General features: G+C 42.2%; 2 protein-coding genes and 1 long non-coding RNA gene across 3 annotated transcripts; 2 read left to right on the forward strand and 1 right to left on the reverse strand.

The window, feature by feature from the left end:
- Positions 1–9,612: 9,612 nt before the first annotated feature.
- On the forward strand, positions 9,613–16,064 carry LOC138929377 (uncharacterized). Its single transcript, XR_011445761.1, has 3 exons — positions 9,613–9,754; positions 14,663–14,998; positions 15,436–16,064. It is a non-coding gene; the product is annotated as an uncharacterized lncRNA (long non-coding RNA).
- Positions 16,065–21,344: 5,280 nt separating this feature from the next.
- Positions 21,345–24,089, forward strand: LOC108076117 (protein-glucosylgalactosylhydroxylysine glucosidase). The gene is made up of 5 exons (XM_017168849.3): positions 21,345–21,449; positions 21,709–22,085; positions 22,185–23,397; positions 23,452–23,942; positions 24,003–24,089. Exons 1-5 carry the CDS (start codon positions 21,358–21,360, stop codon positions 24,050–24,052), a joined length of 2,223 nt encoding a protein of 740 aa, XP_017024338.1. The 5' UTR covers positions 21,345–21,357; the 3' UTR covers positions 24,053–24,089.
- LOC108076109 (U4/U6.U5 tri-snRNP-associated protein 1) lies at positions 24,045–27,712 on the reverse strand. The gene is made up of 5 exons (XM_017168837.3): positions 27,366–27,712; positions 25,524–27,036; positions 24,693–25,463; positions 24,401–24,626; positions 24,045–24,337 (listed from the first exon to the last, which is right to left on the reverse strand). The coding sequence occupies exons 1-5, from the start codon at positions 27,631–27,633 to the stop codon at positions 24,182–24,184; spliced, it is 2,934 nt and encodes a 977-aa protein (XP_017024326.1). The 5' UTR covers positions 27,634–27,712; the 3' UTR covers positions 24,045–24,181.
- Between the last annotated feature and the right edge of the window lie 118 nt (positions 27,713–27,830).

The raw sequence follows: 27,830 nt of genomic DNA on the forward strand, positions 1-27,830 counted from the left end.
CATATTTTGCAATTCCCCTATGAGGTTTTCTTGTATTTATCACGCGCCCATCCGTCTGACTTGTTATCTCAGTTTTCCAGCTTGAAAACCTCATGTTTGTTTGCGGTTTTAGCTTAATTTATATATCTCGCGACTGCTGCTCTATGTGTCGGCATATATCTATGCCGTGGCCACGTCTCAAGTTCAGTTCACACGCTTTCACTGTCGGAGCGTCAATTTGAATTTTATGCCCCGCAACGCTTTGATAGATAAGGCCGAGAAGGCGGCCCCCATAAGAAACACCAGAAACGCCGTGTATAATGCATAATTAGCAGGTTCGTTGCTCGGCGGGAACTGGAACTCCTCCGACTTTGCGGGCTCGAACTTGAGTGTTGGCTTATCCCCCGGTATATCGGGTACCAGGTATTGGACACTGGCTCTGGGTTATCTGGGGACCGCGTGGCTTCTGTGAAAACGCACCACGTTTGATTTGATGGCGGCATGCCCAACAAATTGCCGCTAATGAGGCGCACCAATGTTGCCCCCGTTTAATTAAATCCATAAAAAGCAGCGGGTTCGCTTACCTTAGGAGTGGAGGATCCTCTGACTCTCGTCTCCCCCCTGAATTTCTGTAATTCTGTCAGAGCCTGGGTACTTGGGCATCTTGGATCTTCGCGGCGGTTCTGCTGAAAGGACTCCTGGGAACCAAAGTTGCGCCATGGCCTTTGATGATGTTGTTATGGAGTGCCAGGAATTTCACTGTAAAGGAAATGCATTTTTGTTTGAATATATAGTTCTCGTGTATTAAATGAATAGGAAACCAGTAAAAATATTGTAAAAACCTACAACAAATGACTTGCGGAAAGGAAAACCAAATACCAATCCCACGAAATTCCATATTTATTCAAACTTTATCAACTCGACGCCCCAGAGAGTTGCCAAATTTTTCTCCACTACATCTTATCAAGCCGTCGAATAGCCGGCAAACAAATTTGCGTTGAATTTTTCCGCAGGTTCAGATAAATGTCATTCCCAGGCAAAATGCCAAAAGCAATCCCAGCATGGGCCTGTCAACAATTCAAGTGTTTTTTACTTACAATGAGTCGTAAATCAAAATGAAAGGTGTTTTCCTCTTTTTATGCCTCACTGTTCTAGGCGGGCGGCTGGCCCATAAAACATTGAAAATTATGATTTAACGCAAATTTTTGTAATTAATCTTGACAAATAAAGCGGCCTGCGGGCGAGCCAAGCTTGTTGCAAGTGGCAAGTGGCATCTTCATCTTTTAGTTGCCCGGCTCATAAATCTTTTCTCCACTTCTCTAGCCTGGGTACGTACGACTGAGGCTCAGGCCTGGACTGAAGTTCGGGATCTGGGGATCTTCGAGATCGGAGCTGAGAAGCTCGAGGCTGGCAGCTCAGAGCTCAGAGCCTGGCCCCGCATCGTCATCATCATCATCATTATCCTTCATTACGCTGGCCAAACCAGTTTTAGGTTGTTTCTTTTTTGAGTTTTGCAAAAATATTTCATAATTGTGCCAAGCTATGCAGTTTTTTTTTTTCGGTTAAAATATGGCCTTTTAAGAGGCAGAGTCGAGATGCGAGAGAAAGGTAGAGAGAATGACTGAGGGATTGTATATCGAAAGGTGTAGGATTTCATAAACCAACCTATCGAACCTATCGATATATTAATATAAGTATTTTGTTAGATAAATATATGAATATTATTTAATTTAATTTATACATTAAAAAAGAACATGCTACACTGGTGTCGACCGTTATCAACGATTTTAAAACGATATATATGTCCATATCTGGTGTCATCCCTAGATTGACCTTTAAGAAGGCTTCATCTCAGCTCAATCTTAATTATATGTTTGCGCTGAGCTCACGACAAGCCCGATGACGACCAGTAGCAATTATTACCTCCAACTCAACACTCATCATTCACACATACAGCGGCGGAGCGCAGTAACGGCAACAAGAAGTCGGCACATACATATGTATGTATATGCTATAGTGCCAGGCGAATTATATACGAGCGTATTGCGTATACGCCACCAGAGACGGACGCAGCATAGGCTTCGGGATGGAGAAAACTAATTGCAGCGGTGGCAGCTATGTATAACCCGAAGCTGTCATTAAATCGAACGCAACATCATAATCCCTGGCACTTCCTACTCTTTCTAACCGCCTTTTATATAGCTTCCAATTTTTTTTACTACCTTTTTTTTCTTCTAATCAGATTTTGTGGAATTTCTAACTTTTATGCCTCTTCATGTTGGCTACCATTTTTTTGTGGATTTTTATTTATTTTAAATTTTTTTTCTGTCCAGATACGAGTATTTATGATTTGTTTGGATGGCACGATGCGTCAACTTTGGGCGCAAGCTCTGCTCGATTTTCGTTTCTTTTTCTTTTTGGCCAGTACTTTTCTTGTTTTGTCAGCAAAGTAAATAAAATGAAATAAAAAACGTGACTGTTACGAAAAAGTCGTGTATGTGATTTTTGTTTTGTCTGTTATATCGTTTATTTTTGTTCGCCTTCTCAGCCCGCTTTGAGCCTGGCTTTCTGGTTTCAAGTAGTTGACAGTGAGAGAGCACAACACGCTGGGTAGTCATCCGAACAATGCGCACAATTTTCAATGCGTTGGCAAGGCAAAGCAGCTTGGCACGGCTCGGAGGGCCATTGTCTGGCTAGCTGGCTGGCTCTAATTTTTCTCTAGCCCATCTGGCCGTTTTTGTTCACCTTTATTTTTTTGTGGGTTTCTGTAGCTGTGTCTGTGCCTGTTTTGAGCCGTGCGTCGTGTCGGATTTTTTTGAAATTTTTTTATTAATTACCAAGGCACACACAAACAGTCATCATCCCGCGCTTTTGGCCACTCTGGGATCTTCATTAGCAACTCAGCAACAAAGCTGATGAGCAGCTTATGGGCCTACTACAGCGCTCTGATCTGGTGAAATATTCTCTATAAATAAGCTATATATCGCGGATACAAAGAATGATTCTCATGCCGCAAAGTTACGTGGTTAGCTGGCACGATCTGTGAGCCTGTGAGCCAGGTTAATCGAAGTCGAATCGAAACGGAACTGGCCACTCACCACTCGCTTTAGTCATATCTTTATACCTCTCGTAAAACGTTCCTCAACAGTGATGGCTTTCAGAGCACAAGTCACTTTTATCTGTCAGATCTGCCATTCTCCCAGCCGCTCTTTCGACACAATAAGTTAGATCTGTGTAACATTCTCTTTTTTGTATTCCTAAAGCTTACTTTTAGTACGATTTGAATGCTGTTTTATTGCCTGATCTTTGCCCAGTGAGGTCTTTTACTATCAAAATTGTTTATAATATTTTTAACAGAGCTTTGATTGATATTTTCTATTTTATGATTACAATTGCCCAACAGTAAGAGTCTATTACTATTTCACTTTCATACTTTTTAAAAGCAATTTCCCAACCTGTAAAGTTAATTTTCGTAGATTTTCCTCTCCACTTATACTTTTAACCAAGACCTACTCCTTATAGGGCTTTCCCTTCCCCCTATTAGTAACCAATTTCTCGGCCGAACCACTATTTCACCTTCGAAAAGAGAGACAATCAGGGGGCTGTGGAGATATCGGCACAGATCACTGACTCCCCGACCAGGCCATTGCTGGTTACTCCTCCACAGCCATTGCAATGACTGTGTTCGGTGCCCGCTTCGGCAATCGGCCCCTCGAAATTTCAGGCCGCCCATGTCCATATTTAGACAGCGCACAAGCCAGCGATCTCGACCAGCAAAAGCCTGGATTTCGGTCTTCGGATCTCTCTTGCGTGGGTGCAGCAGCAGCAGCCCCAGCACCGGAGATTCAACGAAGGAGGAGCTGCTCTCCTCGCCCGGGAAAGAGCGGTGGAAACATAGCAATTTATATTCGCTGGCTTTTAAGGCAGGGCCCCTTGACCAGATCGATCTGTGGACGAAGCTGCCGGAGCTGCTGGAGCTGCCGTAGTACCTGTGCTGTGCCGCTCTTCAATATTCGATAGTTAATCAATTAACTAACATAATTTCGTGCAAAACTAATTAACTGCCTTGGCTGCGGACAAATGTTTGCTGTCAAGAGCATTTAGTGTCATTCATTTTGCGGCCAAAGCGGCGCCCACTTGGTGGAAAACCCGTTTCCCTCGATAGACGATGGTCACTAGGCCTGGATTTTAATTTGTTTGAATTTAATAAGTTGCCGTGTTCGGGGCGGACAGTACACGAACCTGAACAAAAATCTGGTATAGAGTTTGGAGAAGAAACTTCCGCTTTTAGGGAGAAATCAAAAATCAATACATAATTCTTTTGACATGCCAATCGCACATTTGTGGCATGCAACCAGCAACAACAACATGTTTGCGCGACTCATTGAGATAAAAATGCAATGTGCCAAGGAAGAGGCAGCGAGGCAGCCAGCAAGGAATCCGGCAATCCAGGGAGGCTGCATACAAAACGACGACAAGCCAGGCAACACACGAGCAACATGCAACACACACCAGCAACTGCCAGCAACTGGCAGCAACAGTTGCAACCGTTCAGGCTGCACCTTCGGCAAAAAATACCAATTTTTGTTGCTTTTCTTCCTCCTTTTTTTCCAAAACTGACATCCCAACTTTGAGCCGGGCCAAGGAAAAAGTGAAATCTGCTAGAATTGATCTTGTGGGGAGTCGAAGTCATCGTCGTCGCCGTCGCTTGTGGTTGCTGCTCTCAAGCTTGGCTCGATTCGAATGGGCACCCAAAAAACTGGTTTACACATCTGGCAAGGAAGTTAGCCCAACGGCTGAATCGCTGCTAAGCCAGGAGAGCAGGAGAACAGTGTGTCCCCCCATTAAATCGGTGAAGTACAGCCTAACAAACTGGGGGATTACTACAAAATCCATTCCCAACGCCATTAAACAGTATTTTATGAACACTTTTCGAAGTAGAAAATTGAGCTATCTTTGGCCATAACCTCAGTTTTATCGATGTAAGTTAGTAGCTTGGGATTAAATTAAGAGTTGACCAATTTATGAAACACTTAAATCCGCTTATGACTTCTAAAAAACTTGTTTACAAGCTAAGCTTGCCTTAATTTATAGATTAATAGGAGGTCTTTGTCAAGAACATTCTAAGCTTTGTATTTAAGGTTTAATATTTAACTAAAAATATTTCGAATCTCTTTCTCTTTATGATTTTTTTAAAGTTTTCTTCTTAGTTTTCAACCACTGTGCCTTGGATTTGCCATTCTGGCCGAGGTCTCAGTTGCAGTCTCTCAGCCAGAGCCTTTCATTCGCTGTCAGCATCAATTGAGCCAGCTCCACACCGCAACTCCCAGCTGCGAGCTGCGATCTTGGAGCTTCAAGATGAATCCTCTCGCTCCACTCCTCCCGAGGACCATTCAGGCCCAAGATATATGAGCCAGAGCTGTGTTGTGACTGCTGCCCGCTGTGCACCTGTGCCCGAAGATGCGGATGAGAATGAGGACGAGGCTGTAGATGAGGATGAGCCCAGCTGAAGGTGAGGCCAAAGCCAAAGGAGATGAGCAGGCGAAATGGACTTTTAAATGTTGCCATTTGTTGCGTGAAAACGCAACCAGTAGCCCAAAAACGTTCAGCATTCAGCGATTGCCGCTGCTGAGGTTGAGGAGGGTTCGGGATTGAGTCCGGACTGGGTTCAGGTTCCTTTCAGCTATTAGGATGCCTGGGCTGCTCCTCATCTGTGAGTCGAGTCGCATGCCCAGCGGCGATCATTAACGCCAACGGTTTCTGCGGCGCTTTGAACAACATTTTACAACTTCGCCCGAAATGAGCAGCGAAACTGCGGCAACAAAAAGGTCAGCCAGCCACAGCTACCGTCAGCACAAACAAAAAAAAAGACAGTACACAAAAAATAACATAAACATAAAATAAGAGAGAGAGAGAGAATGATTGTCTGCTGAGCCGGGGCCATTCCAGGAAACCCAACAACTTTTTTAGAAGTGCCCAGCAGAACAGGGAACACAACAAGTGACAGGCCACTTGAATGGGAAACCTTTGGCCAGTCAGCCTAATAAAAATGTTGTAGCTGCTGTTGGGAACTCTGGATTCCTAAATGGTCAAAGAGCGGGGAGCAGCGAACGGGGAGCAACTTAAGCGGAAGCAAAGTGACCATTCTGGTTTTGTTCACTTCCCAAAAATCTCTGACCAGCGATTAGCTTGAAAAATAATGATGCAAGCAAATCAAAGCTAAAAATCTAACATTTGTCAGATGTCATGCGTTCCAAGTACAATCCTTTATTAAACTTTATAAGCTAAATTTTAAAGAAAATATTTTAAAATGATATTTTAAATAAAAGAAACTTATATGTTATGTTTTATCAATAAGTTCATTAAGCAAGGCTACTCTAATTTCTATTAATTTCCCTTCTTTTCCCCAGCAACATTCCTGTCGGATTAGTGTGTTTAAGATCGCTTTTCCCATTCTCTTTTCCTTAAGTAGAATCTATGTCGGTTTTGTGTACTGAAGTCCCTTGCTAAGCGCTCTTAAAGTCTTCAAGTTACCTGTTGAGGTTGCTGCTGCTGCTGCTGCTGCTGCCGCTTGACCCGCTGGCAATTATCGCTGCCTGACAGGTGGCAAATTCTCACGGAGCCAAGGCAGACGTGAACCCTGAGAGCCTCCTCTTACTACCGACTTGACTGCAATTAGACATGCGCAACTGCTGTTGCACGTTGCCAGTTGCCAGTTGCCAGTTGCCGGGGCTAAAGAAGAGCACTCAGGGGTCAACAGACCTCCGGCAAACTGTCGGCCCTGACTGCCCTGATGGATTGCCAGGGACTCTCGAGAGCTTGGGTTCAGGTTCAGCCACTGACTGGCGATGGAGACTCTCTTGGTCCTCTCTGGTGGTTCTGGCACATCACACAAATCACGCACTTTTTATTTGCCCGAGCGGATGAGGCGGCCTTTTAAGGCTGCATCATGAGTTTGCAAATTGTTGTTGCCGCTGCCGGTTTGACTCGGTTTCCTGCTGCAACTTTATGGCCATGGCAGTGGCTCCAAGGCAACAGTACTGCATACTGAATACTGAATACTAGGTATTGGATATTGGGTACACTGGAATTGCCAGTACTGGTGGTGGCGATAGCTCTGGGTCATTTTCGGAGAGGATGCGGCCAAGGCAAATGCAACATGAAACCTCTGAGCGCACAAGGAGCAGAAGGTGTCCCAGCCAAAAGGCAACAGCAGCAATTGCCAGGTTGTGCTGGACTAGGCCTCGACTTTGAAATGCTCTAACAAGTTGGTAAAGTTGGTAAATATGTAATTTTTTGGGGGAAACGAAGCTCAAATAATTAATAATGAAAGAGAAGGACTGTTCCTTAATAAAAAATTTATTCTAAAAGAGAAATACTTGAAATTCTATAGTTTTAATATTTTTAAAAAACTGTCTTTAATAGTTTAATGAAATATTTATTTACATAAGCTCTTCGAATTGTTAAATAAATTCCTACAATATTCTCTTTTTACAAAAATAAATTATTTAAAGACCTGCTATAGCCGATGTACCCATCCCATTATCTGTTCCAAAACAAAACCAGTTACTGCTCACCGCTTGCTGCTCCTGTGGCATGCTGTAATTGATATTGCAACTGTGTGCGTGGAGCGGGATGAGCAGATGGAGACGGTATAATGGTGAGCTGCGATCGTGGGTTCTTTCGCTGGCCCGTCTTCCCGAACTCGTCTTCGATCTGGACTTGGACGGGGACTTGGACTGAGACTGGGACTGGCACTGGGACTCACACGTGTTGCTAATGAGACATAACTCAGGCATCAAGATCGGCTACGGCTTTGCCTTCAGCTTCAGTTTCAGCTTCAGCTTTGGCATTGGCTTGGCTGCTCGATGGCTCGGTGGCTCTGATAACCTAATAAAGTCATAGCAATTAAAAAGCTCTCGGAAATATACACACTCCGAGCGTACAACTTGTTTGGCAATATTTCTGGTACGAAGAGCGCGCTGGCCTGACACTCGAAATTTATAATATAAAAACAAAATAAAAGTTGCCCAGAAATGATGTCACTCGATGGCCCAAACTCGAACCCAAGCAATTATAGCCAACACTCTGAGCACTGAGCTCACTGAGGTTGCCTTTTATTATATCACTCTTATTGTGCTATTTTTTTCTTATTTTTTGGTTATAAACATTTTCTGTTCCTTTTTCTTCTCGGAGTCTGCTTTTGTAATATGTTTTTGTGGGCCGCTTTGCCTTTTGTGAGTGTGTGCCTGTGTGTGGGGGCATATGGGCATTCGCTTTTTGTTTTTGGGGATCTCGACTTCTTTTTCGGGCTTTTGAAAAATCATTATTTTAATCGTTTATTGACTTGTTTAAAGCGCCGCTAAATGTTTTCCTTGCCATTCGAATGCTATATGCTACAAATTATGTGAAATGATTGAGCACAAAAACGTAGGGATTTTTTTCTTCCCCCCTCAACTACTATTTCTGTTGGCTTTGACAGCTGGAATTATGGCCAGAAAATTATTAGCGCTTTGCCACGGTATAATTACGAGATTTTGGAAAGAAAGTAATGGAGCAGCTATAAATGGAATTCCATGTGAATGGATTATTAATGATATTTATAGATTTATAAAGATTTAAGAGTTTTTAAAAAAGCTTCTTATCTTTCAAACTGTTTTAAGGGAAAAGAAATTAAAACACTTACTACTTCTCAACCCATTTTCTATAAAATCCTTCAAAACCCACACAATTAAAGTAGTTAACCTCCAATTTTCTTTCGAAAATTACAACTCAAAATCTAAAAATAATCATGGAAAATTCCAGGTCACCATGGAGAACTCAACTGTTGCCAAGGTCAACTTTTTAAAACCATTCATCCAGACCCCGGCTCGATGAATGGACTCGACTGTGGCCAGATCAATTAGTTTTTAATTTTTCACCAAACGAACAATCGGACTCAATAGATTTTCTTCGCTTCAAGCGCAGATCCATTAGGTTTCCCGGCCTATGGCTCTGGCTCTGGTGATTAATGACGATGCACCAAATAATCATAAAACCGAACAACAAAAAATATATAAACGAGAGGGGAAAAAAACACCACTCAAAAAAGCACCACCTAGATGTGTATAAATTTTTTTTGTTAAATTTGAACTCACCTGCCCTTTGGCGGGGCCAAGGACATCGTCTCGCCGGGTTTTTTTGTGGGCACTTCGTTGATGTGGTTTTTACGATCATGGGCTCCAGCAAGGTGGTAGGTACATATACTATTCGTAGACTCGTAGACCTGGTAGACTCGCATACACGCGCTTCTATTAGACCTTTTGACTGTTGGCCACGCTAATTTGTGTCTCTGCTCGCCGTCGCTGGGCTTTTCAGCTTTTCCTCCGTGCTTTTTGTTTTGTCGAAATTTGCAAGTGCTTACTAATAGAACGTTTTGAGTTGTGTTAATGAATTCGAGAGTTTTATTGACACTTTGCCGCTGCCGCTGTCGCTGCTGCTGACTCGTTTTGTTTTACTTTTTGAGTTATTTTGCTTGCTGTTTTTTTTTTGTCAGTTTTTAGTTCTCGTGTGTGAGTGTGTATATATTTCGTTTAATAAAGTTAACGCCACGTTTGTGCTTTTTTGTCGGCCGCCGCAGCATTATCAGTTTATCTAACACTCTCGGGTCCGATGATAGGTACTAGCAGCCAGGTAGGTGGCTTCTCTCCAGAGCTCTCCAGAGAGGTTCGGTGTGTGCGCGCCGCTGGCTGACGGTGCACTGATCCGATCGTTACAAACGTGGCCAACACGACAGGTAACTCGCCGTGTTAAATATAGTTATTTTTTGTTGTACTTGTTTTTTGTTAACTCTTCAACTTGTGAGCTCGTTCGCTGCTGCGTTCCACTTTGCGACTTGCCAGCAACCGACGACGACTCGGGGTTTTTGTAACCTCGCGGCAGTTGGAACTCTCCACTCGGCCGCAGCTCTGGTTGTCCTGCTCCGACTCAGGGGGAGCAGCGAACCGTATTAGCACAGGTGTAATTACCTGTGCCAGGTGAAGTACAGACGTCTCGCTTGCTCAGCCGCTCTCCCGGCGGCTTGTTCTCTCTTCAGGGGCAAGGCGGCCTCTCGCTTACACGCTCCTAAGAGAGCCAGGTTCTCTTCGATCGCAATGATCATTAAGCCGTGCTGAGTCACCTGAGTCACCTGGAATCGAGTCAAGTCAAGTCGGTGTCTTGCGGAGGTCTCTTCCGACTTTTCGCGCTAAATGTTGCACACACACACAGAGAGAGAAGAGTCAGGGAACGGAAAACATAATCACTTGGCTTGGTGTCGTTACATCAACATGGAATCTGAAGGATTAGAATGTTATTTTTAATTAAGGTAAAAATACATTTTATATGGAAATTAAATATTAAATTCTAGTACAATTTGATTATAAATTATAAGGGCTAATTGGTGACCCATTTTTATTTAAAATTAAATTTAAAATAAGAAAATATCATTTTCAGCAGTAGATGATCAGCAAAAGAGGTTTTTATATATTAAATATACCATTGCTTTTTTAAAAAATAATAAAATCGATGTATTAAAGTATTATATTAAATTTTAAGCAAACAAGATAAGTAAATTATTATTTTTAAATAAAGAAAAATTAATATTTATGTAAGAAACTCCTTAATATCCGATCGATGCAATAAGTAATCGAACTTATTTATCAATTAGCAGAATATCTACACTACGTTTGTGGTTTTCCTCTCTGCAATGCCGTTGACATTTTTAGTGGTCAAGACTTCCGCTGGCCGATGATCAGTCGTAATTTGTTTGGCCATTACCAAACCGTTTAGAGCAATCTTCTTAGCAGCCAGCATACGCACTCCTTATCATTATGGGCCATTCCAAGCGGAACTAGCTTCCTTTGGGCGCATCGGAAGTCCCAGGCACGAGGCCTTAATCGATCCCTATTATCATTATGGAGGGTTCCTCCAGCGATGCTTGAATTCTAATAAGTTCGAACATCCGTCAGACATTGTACCGCAGAAATTAACGCAACAGTTTCAGTTGTTGATAATGTCGGCTCAATTTACGCGTTCCTTGTAATAATAATTATTATAATGATATATTGATCGTAAATTGTAGGAATATATCAAATGAGTGTGTTGGAAACTCAAACCCTTTCAAAAAGTTAAAATATCTAACCCAGCAAAGGTTTGTTTCCAAGCTATCTTAATACTCGATCATCACATATTTTCGGTACTTTATTTATTTTCCTTCCGAGTGCCTTCAAGTGGAAATTTTCGCTACTGTTAGTTCTGCAATGGGGTGTTCTTTGCTTTGATTTCGTTGCAAATAACAGAACATGCAGAGAAATAAAGAAAAACTTCATTTGTCGTTTTTCATGCTGCTTAACGGAAGCGCTCGCCACCGTTAGACGCTGGATCCGCAGCTTTAGCCACATGTATATATCCAGCTGAAGTTGGAGCTGGACCTGGAGCTGAATCCAAGCCAAATGCAATTAGTTGCAGCAACAAACTGCAGCTGCTGCTTGCCTTTGCGGCAAAGGCGAGGATGCAGCAGCTTTCCATTTGGCTAAGCAGCGGCCTAAACACGAGCAAATGATCTCTGGCAAAATATAATAAAGGAAGTTGGCGAAACACATTTATCCGTCTAATGATGTGATTCCACCCAGCTATAGCCCAAGAGCATCTTAAATTTAAATGGGCAGTCAATCGGTTACCTGGAAAATCGTATTTATTTGGTATTAAAATGGTTGATGGGTTTCTTTCCTATTTTTGTAGCTTCCTTTTAAAACAGACAATTTCTTTTACTAGGAAATATAATCTTATTAGTCACAATTATGTACATTTTTTAATTTTTATAACACAACAGGAAGTCTATTAATATTATAGAATAATAAAAGCAATCTAATCACTTTTTAAATATTATATTTATTCTTTCCAATTTTTCCTAATTTATGAGTAATGTTTGTTACTAAATATACTTCTATCAAAATGAACTCTACAAACTGCTCCATTAAAAATGTAGTACAAAATTTGAATAATACTTAAAAACGAATTCAGGCTTTCAAATATTATATTGTATAGCAGTCAAATATTATGTACAATATATAGTTATCCCAGCTAATGAGCTTTTGCCGCCTATTTCAAACTGAATAGCCACAAACATAGTTAATTCGAAAACACAGATTCCATATAGACAGACAGTCGTAATGAACAATCGTAACTATTATTTTGGCCACACAGTCGGCCACAAAACTCAAGCTATTCCGGAGCTCATGTGTTTCGTTTTTATTTGAAATTCCCTGTGTTTTTATTTTTATTTTATTTTATTTTTCACGTTGTCATCGAACCGTGACGATGCGACGTCGTCGTCGTCGCGATGTACCTGTGTACCCCATCGACTATATAGTATAAAATAGGTAGAGCGATGCCTGCCAGTGGCAGGCAGAGTCTAACCCCCGCAGAAACCGATGATCTAAGTGTAGAACATGCGATAATGTTTATGGCCGTCGGTTCTCGGCTGGCATTTAGTACAAAAACACGATTACTATATAGGGGTGCTGCATATCGGATCCCAGTCCGATCCCAGCGCCTGCATGACATCCGAGTTTGTATATATACATACAATCGAAATGGTATGAAACGGTAGCCCCGAAAAAGAAGGGATCATTAATTATGCCGCGGCTGCTGGTGACATTTTTCTTTTCACCTTTCGATAAGGAAATGACGCGGCGCAAAAACGCAGAAAATTTTATGGGTTTCCCGCTGTGGAAATACGAATAGAAACTAGAGCTGTCGTCTGCGGAAGTTCTCGGTTTTTTGTATTTGTATCTTTTTTTTTTTTTTTGAGAGAGAGAGAAAGAGAACAAAAGCAAAATTTCCGCTTATGATATTGTTTTCCCAATTCTGTTTGTCTAAGCACATGGGGTGTCGGTGTCTATGCCATAGATGATATAGTTTTCCAACGAAAATGAGTCAGTTGGGCAAACGAATGATTGCTTTCGGCCAATTGTGCAATTTTCTGATTTCGTTACTGCTTCGCTTTGTTGCAATCATTGGCCAAGAAGACATTTGGCAAATTGCCATTGCATTTGGGAAAGCTTTTCGAATGGAAACTATGGTAAACTTTCACCACATGCGACTGAATCAGTCAATCCTGCAGATGGAGTCGGAGTTCTCCCATCGCAATTAACACAGTCTAATGAACTTTCACCGAAATTGTGTAAAAACAGGAAAAATCATTTCCAGAACCTAACGGATGTGCAAAGTGGGGAAACTGAGGTTCGGGTCAAAAGCAATTGACCGCCCAGCAGCAGCAGCAGCAGCAACACGAAAAAAGGGCCTTAATTTTGGATCAACACGGCACAAACAAAAATTAAGAACAGAAGTTGGGTTTAGGTAACAAAGTTTATATAGTGTATATTTGATACCCTTTATAAGGTTTTATTTTATAAATATTTAGGAGGTTAAAGTGTAGAGTAAATTACTATAAAAATTGTTGATCATTTTTAAGTTTTAAAGATAAATGTTTAAAGATATATATCATATTTTGAGTAGCATAACCTTTAAGAATTTGAACTCTCATTGCTTTATCCTAAAATCGATTTAATTGCTATTAAAAAAGAAGGTAATTCCAATGTTTTAATGGTAAAAGCAATAAATTTACAATTAACCATAAAGTAGATTATCTAATAATATTTTTCATTTTATTTCTCATACTGTACTAAAATTCCAGAACCCTTTATAACCTTTATTGGTTCATTTCAAACCCACCTGCAATGGGATATACCCTATCACACGATCTCTTCTTAGGCTCCTACCCTGTTCCAGCAGAACCTTCATTTATTTTTATAACGTAAAACAAGCCTACTTTTGGTAACGAAATACTAGAAATAATAATAATAATAACCCACATGTACCGGTATGTATGACCATTTTGACTTTAAGTGAAGTCATCAAAAACAGGCCGCATAAGCGACAAAACGAACGAAATTCTGTGAAACTTTTGCCACTGCCCCGGACATACATACATAGGTACATAAAACCCAGGAAAGAAGTATGGAAAAGGGAGGGAGACTCAACCGAAAAGAGGATTTCTTAATTACTCAAAAGAATAAAAAAAAAATACAAAAAAAAATTAAGGGGGGCGGGAAGACAACAACAAACGCCGCGTTTAGGGTCGCTTCTTGTATTGGCCTCATCATAATTACAGAGCACTTCTTCTGGCTTCGCTTCTACTTCTGCTTCTGTTTGTGATCCCAGGTCCAAGTCCGTTCATCAGGGCAATGATATGTGTCGCGCTCTATCGCAGCTCTAGGCAGGCGGCAATTATTTTACGACCTAACTGAAACCAGAATAACCAACTCATAACTATTCAGGGCTCCCTTTTAGTTATACACGGAAAGAATACATGATAAAATATACAAATTGTGGGATTAAATAAGATATTGTAAAATACATATTTACATGCTTAGTTAATTTTTGAAACGAAAAAGGAACAATTACATTAGGAAATGCAAATACAATTCCCTGATTTCAGTCTCAAGAAGAATTCCTTATACACCTTATTTCTAGCAAATCTTTTCGTTGTTTCCTTTCAACATACCTTTAATATTTTATATTTTCCACAACTTCCTATACTGACTTTCTTTTCCGTGTATTTTTTTATGAATTTCTGGTTACGGACGGCTGCCTTTGACAGATCTATGATAGCGAAATACGAAAAAGAGAGTTTTTCGGTTGACCATTTCCAGTTTGAGCCAAGTGTCGCACGTGTTTTCCTTCAGGGTGTCGTCGCCGCCGCCTCAGCCAGTACTTGAAGTCATTACAATTTTCCACGATTTAAGGGGAGATCCATCCGCCGCGACCTCTGGGATTGAGTACAGTTGAGTTCGGCGGAGGATGCCTGCCACATGCAACAACATATCAAAGCCAGCGGAGCAGAAAATCAAAAAAGTGCAAAAGGCAGAACACATCAACAGGTTGCCAAAGAGCTAGAGAGACAGAGAGCGGAGCGGATCGACCCTAGCTACTACAAGTATGATAATAATTTAGACTGTTATCTCTCTCGTTGTAGAGCCAAGCAACATGCAATATGGTCCGCTGCAAAATGCAAACAGTTTTCCGCCGCTGTAAATGGAAAACTGTAAAGAAATTTTGTGCCAGGCACGCAGCCTGCTTTGGTACAGTTATCACAAAATATATAAAAGCACATTCTTAGCTAATGCCTTGCCACACACTAAGCTACAAAATCTTTGAGGAAAAAATATATATTAATTTATATATATATTTAAATATTCTAGACAAAAAATATGACTAGTGGCCAAAGTAATCATTTTAAAAAAAGTTGATGGGTAAAATTGTATATAACAAAAATATTAGGATTTCTCAAAAGCTTGAATGAAAATATGACGATAACTAAACCACTCGAATCGGAAATCTCTAGAAATAATTCTTTAATACACTGCCTTCCAGAATTTCCCAGACTTGTTGCCAGGTGTAAGGAAGTAGCGATGGCGCCTTAGACATGTCTTCAATTAAAGTGCAATAACAACTCTATTATTGGCCAATGGCTGTATCAATAAGCCAAGTCCCCTCGCCGCGATGACGTGAGATATGAGGCGATCTAAAACAATAAAAATCTGAAATCAATTTCCACAAACTACAAAAAGACTCAAAGAAGCGGCAGTGATGCGTAAACGTGTTGAGGTTGCGGCCAATCGAGGGACCTGGGCTACCAGTTGCTGTTGCAGCTGAAGTTGAAGTGGAAGTCGAACTTGGAGTCAGAGTCTTAGTCTTGGAGTCGAAGTGGAAATGTTGAGATGTCGATTCATGTTCCAACCCATCCCGATCACACCTTAAATGGCGACTGGTAACTCGAGAGCCTGTGATTACCTGAGAAAAGAAGCGAGAAATATTTATGAACCGATGGCCCTGGCAGATCCTCATCAATGGAGGCTGCTGCTGATGCTGCCTGGGCCAGCTGAATGGACACTATCGGCGGGCCATCTAGGGGGAGTTCCTCTCGCTTCATAGCCACTCCATCTGCAAAGGCCACAGAAAAGTATCTACACTCTAGGAAAAACAATATCTTAAATATTAAAAAGTAAACAAATTAAAAATATTCCTAGCAATCTGAATTTATTTTATTTTTCAACTTTTAAACTATTTTCTTCTTTTTTTAACTAATGGAAATCTATAAATTATTAAGATTTCTTTGAGTACATAGCTGCGTAGCAGGAAGCACGCTCCAAGTAACTTATGAAAATTCAGGCAAAGAAAAAAAAACACAGATATAAAGCCTAGAAGTTGGAAATCTTTGGAGGGGTCTCGGTGACCGAGCAGCAACAGGTGTAATAATTGAAATCTGTTTTTCCATAAGCCCTAATCACGGTGAGTGAGCGCGCGAGCCAAGATACGTTCCTGCAGATACTCGGTAGTTTTTTTTTTTTGGCCTGCGGTTACGCTTGGCTTAGACAGCCACGGCGCGGTTTGGCCCGGCTCGAGCATTAACTCAACTAGCAGCTGTAAAATTACGGCAAATGTTTAACCAACCCCTTTAGAGGTTCCGAGGAAATTAGAAAGGTGATGGCGGCTGAGGAGGAGGCTCTGAAAGCCTCGGCCCTGAGGGCATAACGCATACGACGCGGTGTCCTCCGGATGGCAAGAGGCCTTTCCCACGATCCCGCGACTCCTCCTGACCTGCCTTAATTAAGCAGCCAGCCAAGCGTTGCCACAGATGCAATTGCTGGTTCTCTCCTGCATTTTTCCTGCTCGCTTAATTTCTAGTTTAGTTTTTTTTTTTGGTGGATGACTCTTACGCATTACAAATGAAGCAAATGAAAATTTGCATATCAATCCCCAAAACCAGCGCCTCATGCTGATAATTATCTGTGCACCACCAAGAGCCAAGAGCTTCCCCTCTTTCTCTCTCTTTCTCGTTTTCTCCACCTCTCTTTCTCTCTCCTTCTCCTAGAGCTCTTGTAATAGAATTGGAGTGCAGCCGCGAAAAGGTCACAGACACTGCACAATGCACACTGCAAGCGCAGTCAGCGAAAAAAGCAACACTAAGCTGCAAAATTCGGAAAGTAATGCAAACACTGTGCTGTTATTTTGATTAAAATTGTTTACTTATTTTAAGTTTTTTATTTATTATTTTATTAATTATTTGCTGTACTATCTCCAAGTATTAATTTTTCAGATTATTTTATTTTTAATTATTGTTTCCTTGTAATTTCTGATAGCCTAACTAATGTAATCGCAAAAATTAAGACTTATATATAATTATTATCCACTTAATAAATATATATTTATGTATTTTAAGTTAAACCCGCTTTTAATAATAATATTTTTAATGCATTTTCTTAACTTTCTGGCTTTCTGGCTTTTAAAATGTATGTATTACCGAAAAAACTATGTACTCTAAAATTATAGTTTACTATATTTTTCTAAAATAAATAATAAAATAATCAACATAATTTTTTAAGCAAATCCTAATTGATATACAATATTTACACTAATACCTCTTATATTTCTTCTTTATAATTTCAAAAATATAGATTTTCAAGTTTAAAAAAATTAATTATATTTTAAGAGTGAAAAATAACTAAAGATCTTCGTCTAGTGTAATTAAAGCTAGTACTCAGCGCGTGAGATCAGCCATGAATAAGCCAGAAGATGGCCACATCGCCACAGCCATAACCCATAACCATGGCTATAGCCGGGGCTCGGCCAGTGGTAGTGGTAGTTGTACCTGCAGCCGCCACCTGTGCGCACAAAATAATGCAAATTATCAGCTAGAAATTGCGCGAATGGTCAGGTGCATAATGAAGCAGCAGCAGCTGAAGACCAAAGACCGAGGAGGATGAGCAACCAGAAGCCCGGTGATGGTGCTCCGCTCATAATTGAGTTGCAAATGCTCGGCGGGGCTGGGGTCTCCGACTCTTTTCGGCCTTCGGTTCCCAGGCCGGCGGAAAACGTTTTAAACACTCCGTTTCGTAGATAATCATCATAATTATCCGGCAAACAATAAATATAATATCTAGGCAAATTACAACAATTAGGCAGCTCCCGGGCTCACGGCTCACAGTTGGAAAACACCCAAAACTCCGGACCCAAAAGCCCAAAAAAACAAAAAAGATAAAATAGAAAAAAGAAACCAAACCGAACCAAGCCAAGCCAGGGGAAAGCACATGATTGCCGGCTGCCTGTATTAATGTGTCCCTGTCCCGTCTCCCCAGGGCACATGGTCTTGGTACATTGTATGTAACACAATGGCTGGGTGGCCGCACAATAAACATAATTTTCACACGCGTTTCATTTTCGGCGAGAGCGCCCAACTCGCTCACAAATTAGGCAGAAAAACACTCAGGTCCGTAAAAAAAAAGCAGATATATACCTAAAACGCGACCATATATTTAAGCCACAGCGGGTAACGAGGAAGGGCTGGGAAATACAGTTTTCGAAAGCTAAAATAAAATGTATTCCGTAATTTCGATTAGAAAGCGCTTTGAATTTTGTTATGGGTTTAACTCTGTAGGGTCTGATTTCTAGAAAGGATTTATAATAATCACCCACTGTTTTCTTAATATAAATAAATTACACATAAATTAAAAATTGTTTTAAGAATTAGCACAGTTAGAAAACATTTTATTTTATAAATTAACAATATTAGATAGTATAAAAATCCTCTAAAAACATATTTGTAAAGTTTTACGCACGAATCGTTAATGTAAACCCGCAAAGGAGCATCCCTTTAAGCTAAATACATATTTTGCTAGATGATTTATTTGAATATTACATCAAATATGCATAATATAATGTTTCTTCTATTCTTAACATCGGATGGCAACAACTAAGCCCAATACCTTCTCAGAGCGGAAACTCATTGGCAATGCTTCGTTGCGTAAATTTCTCAAAGCGACTTTTTGGCCAACAGGTTGGCAAATAAAACAAAATAACAAAAAAAGACAACAAAAAATATACCAAAAAAAAACGAGTAGAAAGAAAACAAAAATCTGACGCCAAACCAAACCAAAACCGCCAGCAAAATGGCCGACAATAACAAAAGCCAACATCAGAAAAATAAAAAAAAGAACAAACGGAAAAAATTGGTTTTAATATTTCAGTTACGCTCCGGCAAGCGACAACATCGCGATATATGTATAGCTCCGACTTTGACTTCTTGAACAGTGCCTGTGCTCCACTATATAGCACATGTGAGTGCATACGTGGCGGGGGATGATGATGATGATGATGGTACAATGGACGAGGGTAAATCACTGAGGAGCCCCAGCCCCACACTCGCCGACGGGGATCTCGTGCCAACCCAAACCACAGATATGGAAGACTCTATCTGCCTATAGGGAACTGGGGAACGAACACCTGAGCATTTCTTTATGGATCTTGAGCAGAAAACCTATCGCGGCGTAACGTCATTAAAATTAGTGCCGAGCTCAGCTGAGCCGAACTTCGAAACTCCGTAAAGAGAGAGAGCTATAGCGCGGTAAGATTCAGATACAGGAACAGACACAGGGTACACTATGGAAAATTGATCAAGAGGACTTAAAACGGTGCAAGTTTAAGGAAAAGAGATATTGAAAATAACAGCATATAGACATTTTCTTAAGTAGATAAAGATTCTATTTGCCGAAATGCTAATTTATAAGAATTCAAAATATGCAAAAGTCTTTGGTCTATGTTCAACAATACTGGAATAAGAGCAAAAACTCATAAAACACCACAATATATAATATGTTGAACATGAAAGAATAGTTTTAAGAATAAATTGCTTAATATTTTTTTACCAATTAAAGGCCAGTTAATAACAAAAAGTAAAAAGAATAACCTAGGAAGTTCATATATTTGAGGGATATTCTAAACATATTTTAATTCGACTTTAAATAACAACTTTAAATGAAATAATTTTAATTTGAAAAGAAATGAATAACGATTTTAAGTATTTGTTCTTTCAAATTTATATTTAAAATTTAGAAATATTTTCATATATCGAAAACTAAGTAAGTTTTAAAAACAGATTTCACATTTCTGTTGCCGGAACGTGTTTTTTATTCAAGTTCAAATTAGTTTTAATAAATATTTCCATCGCAAGTACATTAAAAAACCCAATTAAACCTTATTTTTAATTTATAGTGTATAGATTCATGTGCATATGTACATTGGAGGTAATATGCCCCTTTAAATGGGGTTCTAGTCACGAACGCATATCGGCTATAGCTAGTCGGTTCTTTGACTGGTTACGCTTCGTTGTCAGATAGCAAGATGGCGATGAATATTTCGGATATATGCTCAGATTGGAGTGGGAGGCAGAGATATCCAAGCAGATCCAAGCAGGGGTGAAGCTCAACTAGAGCCTATGGCCCAACAACATCCGATGTGGAAAAGGGCAGACGTTGACTCCCAGGTAATTAGAGTCGACAACAAAGACCATAATTACCTTGTAACTAGGAATTATGAAAATATCATAAAAACAAAACAAAAAGTCTAGTGAAAAGAATGTAGTCTAGGGCCACCCAGCAGCTACAAAGATCAGGCCTCAGCCACCTGACGACAGTAGTCAATCTTTAATGACTTTTATTCTTTACTTACTTTATATATATATATAGCCCTCCTCGCATTAGAAGATATTTTCCCATGATTGTGTCTCCATTCAGCAGCACTCGCATCCTCTCTTTGGGTCAGGCCTAATCTCTGTCTTGATAATCTCGGCCCATCCAAGTCGATTTCTTGTCTGCCCATTCAGATCTCCAAGTGCGATGCCATAAAAACTAAGACACTTGTGTGTATTTCCCTTCTTTTTTTTATTAGGTTCATGTGCTTGGGAAGACTGCCAATTGCCTTCGGACAAAGAAAAGTATTGGAAAAACTATGATCAATGATTAAAGGCTTCCACTTTTAGCAAACTGATGTTTTTGTCAGATTTTAGAAGCACTTTCCTCCCAGGTCCCTAAACGGGCTTAACTCGACAACTATTTATTTATATTTATAATCTTTACAGAAATATTTACTTACTTTAAGCGGAAAGTAATACTGACCAGAGAAGTAGATTTCAAGTAATCTTAAAATAATCTAAAGAAACTTTAATATAATCGATTAGATAATAGAATCCAGATTCGAAGCAATTAATAAAACTCTTACTACGTTAATTACCATAGCATATGTGAGCTGATAAGGCGGCACTTAAGACCCGGGGAAAGCACCGACCTTATGTGAGAAACGAACAGAGAAAACTGTTCCCGCTCAATCACCCCATCCTTCCCAAGAGATTAAATCATATTATCACCACTCTTATCAAAATCAAGAGTCTTTCCGTTCATCAAAGAGAGAAACGCAATCAGTATACTTCGGACCTCGCTGATGGGTAGATCGCGAAAAAAAATGCTGAAAAGAATTTTGTTCGTTGTCAGTTTTGTGCTACTCAAGGGCTGCTTAGCAGAAACGACAGATGCATATTTGCTGAAAACCTTCAGGTGGAAAATTTAACTCTAAATAGAACAACATTTATAATAAGTAAAATAAATAACTACTAATTTAGGGAAATTTAGCGAAAGCGAAGATGATTTGCAGACTGAAATTAATACATTTCAAGGAAAATAGCAGACTCTTTATTAAGCTATATTCTAAGTAAACACTTATTCAACGTTTTATTTACTTATTTAAACAAATACAAGTCAGTTTTTTAACATACATAATTTCTTAAATATATCAGAAACTCACCTTATTTTACAGTCTTCCCTCGGACTTAAATTTTATGCCCACCCTGGGCAATGGCCACCTGGGCTATACGATCTACGGAGATGCCATCTTCATGAACGGAGTGTACAATGGACCCGGCGGAAATAGCAAACGTGCTCGCATTCCCAACTGGCTAAACATAAGCACCGAACTTTGTGATCGCTTCGGCTGTGCCTCTGCCGAAGATGTGGAAGTGAATGGAACTAGCTACGAAATGGATCTGAGGAATGGGTACTTCCGTTCCCTCACGGCCTACAAAAGTCTTGGGATCACAGTGGAGCAGAGAACCTATCCGCACAAGTACTACAATCGAGCTTTGGTCTACGAGGTGGTGGCCAGCAGACGTACCTCTAGTAGTTCGAGAGTTAATTGTAAGTTACATTAAATTGGCATAACTTTGAGTAATTTTTTTTACATATACTTAATTTTCTACTGATTTCTGCAAACTATTACTAAAACATTTTTTATAGCTCCCCAGTTCCTGAAACTCACCCAACATCCTGGTACCTCCAGCAATGCCTTTGAGTTTGTCGTCCTAAATAATGGCAGCTCAACATCCAGCGGAGATTTTCGCACTCTTCGAGGTCGCACAGAAGTCCTGGAATTTGAGAAATTCCAACCGGATCCTCAGGAGATATTTATCCTATTCAGTGAATCCTTAGAGCAGCCCCTGCAACTGGAATGGCCCGCTTGGCAGTCAGAGTTACGACATCGCATCATTATAACCATAGACAGACAGGAAAGTGTGGCTCGTAAGGAACTCGAAGATGTGCTCCAGCTGGACCCCAAAAGCTTTCTCCAGAAACACACCGATTCCTGGAACAGTTTTTGGGACAGGGAATTCTCCATCGAATTAAGAGGAGACGATGCACTGGAGCTATCGCAGATTGTCAATGCCGGAATCTTCTATTTGGTTAGTTCTCTGCCATCGCTTAACACCAACCAGCAGAATGAACCCTTCTACGGATTAAGTCCCACTGGACTGGGGCGGGGCAATTTGGAGGCCGATTATCAGGGCCACAACTTCTGGGACACCGAGATCTGGATGCTGCCAATAGTCACCCAATTCGGTTTTCAGTACGCCAAGGAAGTGCTTGACTATCGTTTCAGGAAACTGGAGGGTGCTAGATATAACGCCAATGCAACGGGCTTCAAGGGCGCCAGGTTTCCCTGGGAGAGTGCCTACACTGGGACAGAGGTCACTAATCCCTGCTGCCCGGAGGTGGCTCAACAGGAGATTCACATATCTCCCGACATATCCTTTGCCATGCAAAAGTTCTTTGCCCAATCGGAGGACTACGTCTGGACCTGTGAAACAGCCTGGCCAATAGCAGCAGAGGTGGCCGAGTTCCTGGTTAGCCGAGCCACCTGCGAGGAAAAGCAGAATTTATGTCATTTCTTGAACATAATGGGTCCGGATGAGGATCACCCGGATGTGAATGATAATGTATACACAAACGCTGTGGCCAAGATTGCCTTGGAGTTTGCCGAATGGGCCGGCCAAATGTGTGGCAACACTAGCACCAAACTCTTTGAGAAGTGGCGGCAATTAAGTGATCGGTTGGTAATCCTTAAAGATGACGAACTGAATTATCATCCACAGCACCTGGGTTACACTTTGAACACCATTGTCAAGCAAGCGGATACCATTCTGCTGGGATTCCCCCTTAGATTCGATACCAGGTGAGACTCAAATCCGTTTTTTAAACATTAAGTTAATCCAATTCTATCGTTAAGCTCAACCCACTTGAATGATCTGCACATATATGCGAATGTGACGAGAGAATCGGGACCGGCCATGACTTGGTCCATGTTCGCCGCTAATTATCTGGGCACCAGCGAGGATTGGCGGGCCCACGATTACTTTGAGCGCGGCTACAAGAGCTATGTTCGCCCCGAGTTCAAGGTGTGGAGCGAGACGCCGCTGGGCTATGAGGGTTCGGCGAATTTCCTCACCGGGATCGGGGGCTTCCTGCAGGCCCTGATCTTTGGCTACGGCGGCCTGGACTTTGGGCGCGATGGCAACAAGACGGTGATGTTCAGAAGTCAAGCATCAATGCCGCCAAATGTCAACGAAGTCCACGTTAACTATATTCGATATGGCGACAGTAAGTGCAGGTTTATTTTCAGTAACTTGTCTTCGGAAATGCAGTGCTCCATGCAGTCTGGTCCTGGCTTTGAGATGGTTCAGAACCAAAAGAGAACCATGCTTGGCAAATCCTTTAATTGTACGTTGAAAGTGAATATATTATACTTTTTGAAACTAACTCTTTCTTTTCCGCCTCCAGTGACCCACGTAAGAGGAGATTCCCCGCAGCATATCAGCATAGTAAGATAAATCCAAAGTGTATTTGAATAAATAGGTTTGAAGAGAATTACATATTTGGGTAGGAAGTTTCTATTGCATTTGGTTATGGTAATATTCTGGTTATTAAATTGTAGTCCATCCTGCCTTCCCTCTTCCGTTCTACTTGAATTTGGCTATCGAAGAGCCGCTGACTCCTGCGGCGTTTTTGTTGCTGCCACTGAGCACCACATAGGCGGTCTTGGTCTCCTTTTGCTTTTGCTGCAACATGGTCAGAGTGCCCAAAGGTGTATCCGTCGAGCTCATGGTTTTCATCAACTGCAAAAATAAAGTTTTTCGTTAAGTTTTCAGTCAGATTTGGTTACCTAATGGTAAACTAACCCCATCCTGCTCCATCTTCTTCAGACGCTTCTCAATCTTGTTCTTGCCCGGCCCCTTGCCATGGAACTTGTGTGACAAGTAGCGGAAAGCCTCTTTGAGGTTCAATATGCGACCATTGTCATCAATATAGTCCAGCTTGACATTGGGCTTGAAGGTCTCCTTGTCCTTGAAGTCCATAATGGGGCCATGTTGGAAGCGATCGCGACGTCCAATCTTGTCGTCCTCTCTGCAAATAAAAAAAAAACATAATATTACGTGGGGTTCTATTTTTGTAAAAGTAAACTCAACCCACCCGGCAGCTTTGTCCTCAATGGAGTAGTTCTTGGCCTGGAGATGGGCCATTTTGGTGTTGCTCGGCCTGTTCTTCTCCTCCTTTTCTAGGTATCCTTTAGACAAGGCCAGGCGTAGGGCATTAGCGACACCAGCGCCCACATCGGGCTCCTCATCCAGTATGGCACGATCCTCCAGGTCATCGCCCAGATTATCCAAGTCAGCTGGCTGCATGACCTCATCGGGATTAACCGAATTCCAGGTGCCATGACTATGACTGGGCTCGTCATTATGCGTATCCATGTGCTCCTCCGCATGCTCGGTCTTTTCATAGTCCATCATATCGTTGGAGTCCTCGTTACGATTGCCCGCCATACCATATGTGGGAATGTCGCCCAGGGTGCGGCAAAACTCCGCCGTAGCATTCAGCACGATGTTACCGTCCGCACCGGTGAGTACCACACCTGCTGAGCTGGTTTCCTCCACGGGCTCTGGCTTAATGTCTCTCTGAATGGACTCGATGTCGATGTCCAATGGCTTCTTAATAATATTCTCTTTCTGCTTAAGTTTGCGAGCCTTCGACAGGACGCGCTCCAAGTCGTCATCCTCACCCTCAATCTTTATGTCCGGCTTGATGTCCTCCATTTCCGCATCTTCGTGATCACGATAACGTCCATGACGGCTACCAAAGTTGGAGGAGTTTCCAGAAGTTCCCGCCTCCACCAAAGTCTCCAGATCTTCGGCTTTTAGTTTTTGACGTAGTTTCTTCACCTTTTTCTTGGGCTTCTTGAACCTAATAGGAAAACGATTCAATGAGAATCAAAGGCTTTTAAGATCTTAAGCTAAAACTTACTTGGCCAACTCCTCGGTGCTGTATGTATCCGACGCCAGCTGCAGATTGGTATCCTCCAAGGTTTCCAAACGTTTACCAGCCAGTTTCGTCTTAATCTCCAGCAACTTGCGCCTGTGTTCTCGCTCCTCCTCTACGTTCTCTCCAATCACAAAGTTCTTGCGCTTCTTCGGTTGACCCTCGATCTCGTCATCGTACTTCTCCAGCACCGACCGCTCGATGGGATTGCCCAACTCATCGTATTGCTCCTCATAGACATTGTAGCCGTAGCTGAGGGGATTCTGTTTTTTGTTTGCCACATTCTTCTTGTAGCGCTCTTCGTCCAGCATATTGACATTGACTAAGGTGTCGCCCTCCTCCTCGTTAAGCACGTCTTGGTCTTTAAGTGTCAGGATAACAGTGCGTCCCTCGCCAAAGTCATCCATGTCGTGTTCCACACGCAAACCCTTTAGGTTATTATCGCCATAGGCCCGCTGGCGAGCCTTGGATTTCTCCTGTTCCATCAACTCGGTGACACCAAAGGCCTCATCCAGTTCCTCCAGCTCTTTGGCTTTGCGCTTCGCCTCTTCGCGTTCGTTAACCACTCGCTTGTTTCTGTCTACCCATTTGGCCGCATTGTCTGTTTCCTCGTCTGACTCACCGAGTGTTCTAATGCGTGCCAGGCGCTCCTCCAAGAAGCGTTTCTCCTTGCGCTGCTTCAGCTTCTCTCGCAGCTTTTCCGCTTCCTTCTTCTCCTTGAGATTGTCGGCAGGCTTATGGAGGAATTCACCCCACTCGTCCTTGTAAGAGGAGAGATCGGCCTCCCCAGCTGGTCTCTTGCTTTCTGCATGACTACTGCTGCCAGCGGCAGGGGTCACCTTGCTTGGCCCACTCTCTACTTCCAGAGGCTTAAGTCCAAGCTTGGCGCGTAGTTTGTTGGTTTCCTCAACGGACAGAACATCGCCAGCTCCATTTTCGGGAATGGGCGAAAAGGAACGCGAGGCGTTGGGCTTTCGCGTCGCTGGGGGAGGCGTTTGTGATCTGGAGCGCTCACGGTTGCGATCGCGCTCCCTCTCCCTGCCAGCCCGATTGCGGCCCTCCCGTTCGCGCTCAATTTCCCGTTCCCTCCGCGATTCATATTCGGCGTGCTTGGAGATTTGGGGCGGTGGTGGAGCGGTAAGCTCTTTTTCGCGTTGACGGTCACGCTCCCTTTCGCTGCGTTCCTTCAGGCGCTCCCGGTCGCGTTCCCTTTCACGCTCCTTCTCTCGCTCCTTAAGGCGTTCCCTTTCGCGCTCCTCCCGCTCCTTGATGCGCTCCCTTTCGCGCTCACGTTCACGGTCTCGCTCACGATCTTTTTCGCGTTCTCGTTCCCGCTCTCTTAGCTGATCACGTTCACGCTCCTTCTCCCGCTCCCGCTCACGCTCCTTTTCTCGTAGCTGATCACGTTCACGTCCAGAATCACGCTCCCTGTCGCGGTGGGAGGACTCCCTCGCCTTGTTGGCCTGCTCCTGCACCGGAACCTCCACACAGTCCGAGCCTGCAAAGAAGAGGATAGGATTAGAGCTGTCTAATAATATCCAACAGTACATCGGTTCTTATAGAGTATAATAAATGCGCTGCTTCTGCTCGCCTGCCACTCACAATCTGCTCCAGCAGCGGGACACCTGCAAAAGATGGAAGAGAAATGGGGAACGCAACGATCGGTTTAGTACGTTCAGAAGTGGAAAAGTGCAGCGCCAAGACGATGGCCGGGCTTTGGCGGACCGGATAATCAGATATAATCGCTTTTCTGCCGCATCCGCCGCCAGCGGCAATCGCCCTTGAGCCTGGCCTGCACCATGCTACCAATAAGGTACAAAAACTTACTATCTGAGTCGGACTCCTCGAGGGAGATGACCTCGCTGGGTCGCTCGCGCTCCTTGTGCTTGTGATGCCTGTGACGGTGCTCCTTATCCTTGGACTCCTTGTGCTTCTTGTGTTTGTGGTGTCTGTGACGCGCCGCGGAGGAGTCGTCGGTGAGATCCAGGGTAACATCCTCCTCCTCAGTGGCGCGCTGCTGGTGCTCTGGCGAACGCGAACGATGTCTATTCTTTTTGTCCTTCTTGTGCTTTTTTCCAGACGACGAGGAACCCATTTTCACTTAGTTTTCCAACAAATCGAGAATTTCACAAATAGCAGACGCCGGTGTGACCACAAGTGGGAAATGAAAATATACTAACAAGCCACAAAGAACGCTAGCTCAGAAAATACCGCACTCTTATCAGGAATTCATAGGCATGGGCGTAGAAAGGGGGATTTTTATTACTTTTCTTTTATTGATTTGCCTTTTAA

This window comes from Drosophila kikkawai, chromosome 2L (assembly GCF_030179895.1).
Source record: "Drosophila kikkawai strain 14028-0561.14 chromosome 2L, DkikHiC1v2, whole genome shotgun sequence".
Classification (NCBI taxonomy): domain Eukaryota; kingdom Metazoa; phylum Arthropoda; class Insecta; order Diptera; family Drosophilidae; genus Drosophila; species Drosophila kikkawai.